General features: G+C 39.4%; 1 protein-coding gene across 1 annotated transcript in view; it reads left to right on the plus strand.

Annotated features, from left to right (window-relative positions):
- Positions 1 to 8,604, plus strand: part of Mcf2 (MCF.2 cell line derived transforming sequence) — a 118,337-nt gene that overhangs the window by 65,594 nt on the left and 44,139 nt on the right. The window contains exons 9-11 of the mRNA XM_029558015.1: positions 197 to 311; positions 4,353 to 4,472; positions 7,135 to 7,326. Of these exons, the coding sequence (XP_029413875.1) occupies positions 197 to 311; positions 4,353 to 4,472; positions 7,135 to 7,326 (427 nt within the window). The remainder of the gene's footprint in view (positions 1 to 196; positions 312 to 4,352; positions 4,473 to 7,134; positions 7,327 to 8,604) is intronic.

Below are 8,604 nucleotides of genomic sequence, written 5' to 3' on the forward strand. Positions count from 1 at the left end.
ACACGCTCTTAACTCCCCCGCCACCCCCCCCACCCCTTTGATTGGAGTTCTTAATGAACAGAACAGGGTTAGCTCCATATCTCCCCCCCATACACACACACGCACACACGCACACACACACACGCACGCACACACACACACACACACACACACAGAGGTGGTTATTTTAAGGAATTCTTTGACTTTTCTTTTTAAGGTTGCTGGCACAAGTGCATGATATGGAAACTGCTTTTGATGGATTTTGGGAAAAACACCAATTAAAAATGGAGCAGTATTTGCAACTGTGGAGATTTGAGCAAGATTTTCAAGAGGTCAGTTAAAGCATTACTTTCATTGTGTTAGAGGTTCTTATCCTCGAGCATCAGAAATGCAGTCTTGCAAGATACCTTTTTCACCTCAGAGATCAGAAAGGAGGCAAGTGCAGCTTGACTTGAAACAGAGGAAAGTTCTGCTAATATTTCAGGCCTCCTCTTCTTCCACGTATTCCTTTCCTTTGAGGAGTATGGGCACATCATTGAGAATAACAGGGTCAGAGGATTTTTTCACCTTCAAGCTTGTCCTTCAAAATTATTTTCCATACCTGAAGAAGAAAACAGAGGAGAAGGTTGGTGGCAGGGAAAGAAGTTGACATTTTAATGATAATTTTGTTCTTTCAGAGGCTTGATGCAGATATTAGAACATATTAGCAACTCATATCTTGACTTATATACTTAGACTTCCAGAAAATGTGTATTGTTAATCCATATGGTTTCTATATATTTGAAATGTAATAAAAATCAAAATTAGATTTGAAAAAATAGTTATTTTCCATACAAAGTACTTTCAGGCTACCATATAGTTTTTCAAGGAAACAATACTCATTGGATTTTAGATACCACATACCTATGCTGAACATATGATTTTTAAACATAGCACAGAACTGTGGAAATGGGCAGTAGGCCTCAGTTGTAGCCAATAGGGCAGCTGATCACTGCTGGTTGAAAAAAAGCTGATCTTATTTAAGGAAGTGACTCTAGATAGACTTACTAGACTCCAGTGGGTGAACTTTCACTGAGGGACGTCAAGGAACACTAACTTGACTCCATAGGCCTTGACATAAATGACAGAATGCATGAAATCCACTGGGGGTGGGGGCTATGGAAGGGTGCCGATGGGAATGGGGGTATAAAGAGGACTAAGATGTTGCACATGAAATACACAAAAATTCAATAAAAAATATATTAAAAAGTAAGATATGGGATAGTGGATGGTCTCATGTATTGCTGCTATAAATTAGTAAAAATTTCTGCTGCTTCTGAGCCTAAAACTATTCACAATCAATTGTGAAGTAACTTAAGCTTTTTAAAATTACCTAAAAGAAATAGGAATGTTTGCAGTGAGAAGTCTTCGGAATCATTAGGACACTTGACATAGATAAAACACTTGTGTCCTGGTTATCCTTGATCCTCTTGACTTAGTCTAGAGTCATCTGAAAGGAAAATCTTAATTGAGGAATTTCCCAGACACATTGACCTGTGGGCATGTCAGTGGGATACTGTCTTTATTATGTAAGTGAGCCTAGCCCACTGTGGGTGGCACCATCCCTAGGCAGATGGTCCTGGGGTATATAAGAAAGTTAGCTAAGAATGAGCCAGAGAGTAAACAGCAAAAACAGTATCCATAGATCCTGCTTCCAGGTTCCTGCCTTGAGTTTCAGCCCTGACTTCCCTGGAAGTATAAGCCAAATAAACCCTTTTATCCCCAAGTTGCTTTGTTCAGAATGTTTTATCACAGCAACAGAAAGCAAACTAGAACAATATTCATTCAATGAATTAAAAAATGAAAAAAATAGACAAATAATATTTTTTTCCTGGCAAATAATCATTTTCTGACCTGTTTGAGAGGTAGTTTGATATCTTATGGCTACTTTCTCCTAAATGAGTTTTTCTTAGATTAAGAGCGTTCTCTTATATGATTATAGTTCAGCTATCAAAATCATCACATTCAGCAACACTGCAATACCTTTATATTACCTGGCACCATTATTCTGTGAGGTGACCTAATAGTGCCCTTTTTAAAACTAAAACTTTTATTTACATTGATTTGGTGTGTGTGTGTGTGTGTGTGTGTGTGTGTGTGTGTGTGTGTGTGTGTATGAATACATGAGCCTGCACCTGCCGTGGTGTGTGAATGGAGAGCAGAGGGTAACTTGAAGGATTTCCTTTCTACCATGTGTGTTCTAGGGATTGAACTGAGGTCATCTGGTTTGGCAGCAAACATCTTTACCTACTGAACCATTTTGTCAGCTCTTTTTATTTTTTATTTTTGTCCATTTTTTTTTCTTTGAGACAAGGTCTCTCTGTAACCTCAGCTGGCCTGGAACTTGCTATGTATATCACAGAGATATGCCTGTGTCTGCCCCCGAAGTGCTAAGATTAAAGAAGTGTGCCACAATGCCTAGTTTTTTTTGCCTTTTTTTTTTGAAATGATATCTTATCTTATTATGTAGCTCAGGCTATCCTTAAACTTGTGATCCTCTTACGTCAGTCTGATGAGTGCTGGGATTGCAGGTGTGTGCTACTACACAGCATTCCTGGTAATGTACTTTATATCTTTTCTATTTTACTTCAATATAAGGCCTAGTTTGGGGTCTACTAATACATTAAGTTGTTATGTCTGTTTAGCGTCTTTCAATTTAGAACATTTCACAGCTCCCCCCAACCCCCGTATTTGCAGCAGTAATATTTTGAGGAATACAGTCCCTTTTAAGGCACAATTTCTTCATTTTGTGTTTGTTCATGTTTTCATGATTGGATGGTCTCTATATATTCAAGTGGAATATTACAGAAGTGATGTGACCTTTTCATGGTATCACATCTGGAGGTGAGGATGCACACTTGTCCCCCATTACTGATGTAGATTCTGATTAACCACTGACAGTGATCTGCATGAGATAATCTTTCAATTTTTACTTGTCCACAATAGGAACTGTGATGAAGCAAGAGCTTCCTTCTAGGAATTCCTTCTAGGAATCCTTGATTCTTAGATTTCTAGTTTATTTTTCTTGGCTTATTATTGGTTGCTATTCTCTCTCTCTCTCTCTCTCTCTCTCTCTCTCTCTCTCTCTGTGGTTTATGTGGATGCATAAGTTTGTGGAGGTCAGAGGTCAATCTGGAATGTCATTCCTTAAGAACAGTCCACCTTGTTTTGACTGGCTGGTCAGCATGTCTCAGGGATCCGTCTGCCTCTCCCTTCTCTGTACTGGAATTACTAGCACACCACCACGCCATGCATTTTTTTAAGCCTGGGTTCTGGAGTTTTATCTCCCCAGCCTTCATTCCTATTTTTTAACCTTTTAAATATCATTATTATTAAATTGTATTTGTATAATGTGTAAGTGTGTGTGTGAGTGCATACGTGTGTGTGTGTGTGTGTGTGTGTATGTGTGTGTACATGAGTGCAGGTGCCTGCAGAAGCCAGCAGTGTCAGATCTCCTGGAGATGAAGTTATGAGCAGCAGCCCCAAACTCCAGTCCTTTGCCAGAGCAGTATCTGCTTTTAAATTCTGAACCATCTCTCCAGGCACCGTCCTTCTCCCATTGCTATTATTAAACTACTTTGGTGTTTCAGACTGGTTGCTCTACCCTTTTGATATGTGTCAGCATTAAAAACATACTTTCTGGCGTGAAGAGGTAATCTAAACTCATTTTATATGTGTTCTGTCTTAGCCTTGGAAGAAGACATTTTCCTAAGGAAGGTTGGTTTCTTTTGTGGGGTTGGGGGTGGTGTTAAAAGATGAAGATGTGAGTGCAAGGTGTGTTCCCTGCTACTGTAGTTTCTTTGTTTCCAAGACCAGTTATCACATACCTGGGGGATAGCTATGCCGATATATACCTGTAGGTATGTATGTGTACACATTTATGCATATGTATTATTACACTTGTACACAGTGATTTTATATAACTCATAAATGTGCATAGATATCTAAGAGGCTATACTTTAGCAGATTATTTCTATTTCTGTGAATCAAATAGCTGAACATACTTTCTATGTGTCATTTTTCCATGTTGATAATCATTCTTATTTAATACCATTTCTTAAAAAAACTTGATCATTATTGCCAGGCATGGTGGCACACGCCTTTAATCCCAGCACTCAGGAGGCAGAGGCAGGTAGATCTGTGTGAGTTTGAGGCCAGCCTGATCTCCATAGCGAATCCAGGGCAGCTGTGGCTACAGGGAGACCCTGTTTCAAAAAGATCAATAAAAATAAATAAATAAATAAAATAAAATACTTAAAAAAACCTTGATCGTTACTAAATGTAAATGCTTAATAATTTGTATGTTTTTCAAACTTTTGTTTTTTTCCTTTTAGCTTGTGACTCAAGTTGAATTTCTGTTAAATCAGCAAGCAGAGCTGGGTGATATAACAGGGAACTTAGCTCAAATAAAACAAAAAATTAAAAAAATAGACATCTTAGATGAGAAATCTCAGGTAAGATTACATTTTAATATGTAGTGTTTGGTATGTTTATGTTTCACATTTTAATATGTAGTGTTTGGTATGTTTATGTTTCTGTGAGCCTGGGTAGCACAACCCTTATTGTACTTAATCTGCTGTAGCTATATACACACAATGATACTTGCCTAAAGTCTGTTTTATTAAGTGTAGCCCCAAGGTGACACTGTAGGTGTGTCATGGAGTTGTATAAAATTATGGCAGTTGTATGAAGTGTTTAAAGCTCACCTATAGGGGCAAGAACATAAATCATTTTGGAAAAGTTAGAAAAAATATCTATCAAGACTGTTATATGAGCTGGGAGTGGTGGTACGCACCTGTACTTCTAGCACTTGGGAAGAAGAGGCATTAGAATCAGGAGTTCAAGGCCACCTCAGATACACAATGAATTTTACATCACCCTGCTCAACATGAGACTCTGTCTCAAAAAAGCAAAAGAAAGGCATTTGTTACCTAGATATGATATAGTCATGTAAGAATATAAATCCACAGGGGGCTGGAGAGATGGCTCAGCAGTTAAGAACACTGGCTGTTCTTGCAGAAGACCCGGGTTCAAATCCCAGCACCCACATGACAGCTAACACCTGTCTGTAACTTCAGATCCAGGGGATTCGATGACCTCTTCTGTCCTCCATGGGCATTGCATGACATGGGTGCACTTACCTACATGCAGGCAATACACTCATACACATAAAAATAAAAATAATAAATAAAACATTTTTAAAAAAGAATATAAATCCTCAAATGCCCATTGTATGATATACGCAGTTGAACCAGACATAGATCTACACACACAGCTCTATTTGGTCTGACTAGCTGTGGGATTTTGGCTGAATTTACTTTTAAGCGTCAAAGTCTTTTTCTATAACTGGGGCTTTAAATGTCCTACTTTATAGAATGATGGAGATGATTTATTTGAATGTATAGGAAGCACATAACATAGTTTCTGTGATGGATAGTAAGTGCTCAAAGGAAGCAGCTCTCATTGATTCTGCCAGCCCTAAAGCTTGGATTCATGGCATTAAAGGCAAGAGACTCTGACTTTACTCTCCTGTCTTGTGTGTGAGGGCAAAGAAATGCTTTACCAAAACCGTCCTTAGAAAACAGACCCATAAACTGGGTGTGGTGGATTACACCTTTAATCCCAGGACTCAGGAGGCCGAGGCAGGTGGATCTCTGTGACTTCACGGCCAGCCTAGTCTACACAGAGCTCCAGGATAGCTGGGGCAACAAGGAGACCTTGTTTCCAAAAGACCAAAAAAAAAAAAAGAAAGAACGAAACTGATTCATTAGTGAACCACAAGCACATGAAAAGAAAAATGGAGGGCCATAATTGCAGTAACCAGTTAAGGCATTAAGCTTGTAGACCTCTGTGATTCTGCTGCAGTTTACATATATGGGACATGGTAGAAAGAGAAAGCAGACAGTCTTGGAAAGCAGGAGGCTTTGCTTGTTTTTAATACTGTTTTTCTCATTGTGATATAATGTCTGACATGAATTTGCCATTTTTAAGCATTCAGTTCAGTAGTTGATTTTTCTTTTCCTTTGTGTTGATTGATGAAGCATTCTTGTCCAAAACAACTTGGGGGAAAATGTTTATTTGTCTTACACTTACAGGTCACAGTCCATCATTGAGAGATGTCAAGGGCAGTAATCCAAGGAAGGGACCTGAAGCAGAAATATGGAGTGATGCTGCTTGCTGGCTCACTCACAGGCTCATCCTGAGCTAGCTATGTTATAAAGCCCAGGACCACCTGCCTAGGGATGGCACTGCCAACAGTGGGTTGGGCCCTCCTGCATCAATTAATAATCAAGATAATCCCCCACAGACATGCCCACTGGCCAGTCTGATCTAGGCAGTTCTCCAGTCAAGGCTTTCCTCTGAGATGACTCTAGACTTTGTCAAGTTGCCAATTACAACTAACTAGGGCAATCATATTCAGTGTGTACATGTTGCTGTACTGTGGGTCTCTAGGATGTTTTCATATGTGGAACTGAATGTCTATCCCATTAAACAGCAACCTCCTTTTAATTGTGGCTAGATAATCACGAACTTGATAAGCTGGTCACTTCCTCATCTGGTCTCTATTTTGTTTTGATCAGCATTGTCTGAGTTTCTATGTTACATTCACTGTGTGGGGGAGTCAGTAGTTGACAGAATGGAGGCAAGACCAGTAGAGTCCTTTCTGAAGTTCACTTTAGGTATGTCAAAAGCATTCGGGTGAAGGGCAGCTGTAATTTAGATTTCCAAGAGTGGGCTGATGTGAAATACATTAGTTTTCACTTGTGTGGAGTTTGGTTTCCCTCAGGTGATGTATGTGGCTCTGTTTTAAGTCTGCATGTCAGAAGTCCGAACATATTCTGAGTGAAATGGGCTAGTTAATTTTCACCGTGTGACCAGAAATGTCTGAGCTTTGATGGACATCACTGGTTTAGCTAATCATTATGACTGGTAGGATTTTTTGTATTTTGTTTTGTAAACTGTAGACTGCAGAAACTTGATATTAAATCATATTTTGTGGCCACATATGTGTCCTGCCCAAACAATTTGCTACTTAATGATTTTCTTCTTTTTCTTCTTTGTCTCTGTATGACCGGAGATCCTGCAATCATGGTTTTCTCTCTTCCTTAAAATCAGGAACTATTATCAAAGGCCCGATTTGTGATTCTACATGGCCACAAGCTTGCGTCAAATCACCATTATGCTCTTGATTTAATCTGCCAGAGGTGCAATGAGCTACGTTATCTTTCGGATATTTTGGTTAATGAGATCAGAGCAAAACGGATACAGCTAAGCAGGACCTTCAAAATGCACAAACTTCTACAGCAGGTAATGTGATGGGAAACAATTCATTCCTGGAAAAGACTAAAAGACTATATTTTTTTTCCCCTTGAGTTCTTCCATCCTGGCATAATTGCCTATATGCCATATGGTACACCTTTTATTTTCGCAGAGGCAACAGGGCTAGGGTCTGGTATAGCTCTGGATTTAAATTGGCCAGAGGTCTTAAGGACAGAGCTCGATTATGGTTTTTCAATCTATCATCTCCCTATGCAGTGTTCATGGCAGATTCAGTGTAGTACCAATTTCACCCTTTTCTGAATATTGAGATCCCAGTGGTAATGGCTGCCTTTCTATTTTGAGTCTATCTCTGAATCCTCTACTAATAATATTTTGCAATCAGAATACTTTTAAAAGCTTGGGGGATATTTAGCAAAAGACTGAAATTCCTTCCACATTTCAAAGCACAACACTAAAAATTAAACAGTACTGAAAATTACTCCTCCATGCTTGTGGGTCTAACCTCTTCTGTGATTAGATGGTGAATGTAAAGGTCACACTACAGATCTGGTCATGGCAATGGAATGGAAGTGGAAGGATCACTGTAGACGCCATATCTGCACTATAAGCATATGAATCTGCGTATCTCCTTTTCTGGTTAGAAATATCCTTTATTATTGTTCTTGGCAGTCATGGAACATTGATATTACACTTTATGTTTTGCTGGGAGATTTATATTTCAGTCATCGATTTGTGGAAAATAACGTGCAACTAAACAGTGTTGAGAAAATGGTCGGACTCCTGCTGCAGAAGAAATACTTGTTATGAAATAAATGCAGAACTTCCCAACCTTGGCTGTGCATCAACAATACCTGTGGAGTTCTTTCACAGTATAAATGTCTGGCTGGCAGCCCAGAGCTACTAAATTGGAATTTCTGGGGGCATACCCAAGATACCATTTATTAACAGCTTTTAAAGCAATTTTATGTGTGTGCATGCAGGTGCACATTTGTGCACACTTGTGTGTGGAGACCAGTGAGCCAAAAGACAACCTTAGGTATCCATGCTTTCCGCCTCAGGAGCCATCCAGCTTATTTTTTTTAAGCAAACTGTTAGTGGGACCTGGGACTCCCCATTTGGCTAGAATAGCTGGTCAGTAAGCTCCAGGGACCATAAGCTCCAGGGACTGTAAGCTCTACAGACTGTAAGCTCCAGGGACGGTCCTGTCTCTTCCTCTCTTTCTCTAGTGCTAGGATTATAGACACATACTATCAAGCTCAGCATATTTTCCCTTCCCTTCCCTTCCCTTCCCTTCCCTTCCCTTCC

This window comes from Nannospalax galili, unplaced genomic scaffold, assembly GCF_000622305.1.
Source record: "Nannospalax galili isolate Female #2095 unplaced genomic scaffold, S.galili_v1.0 scaffold167, whole genome shotgun sequence".
Lineage (NCBI taxonomy): Eukaryota > Metazoa > Chordata > Mammalia > Rodentia > Spalacidae > Nannospalax > Nannospalax galili.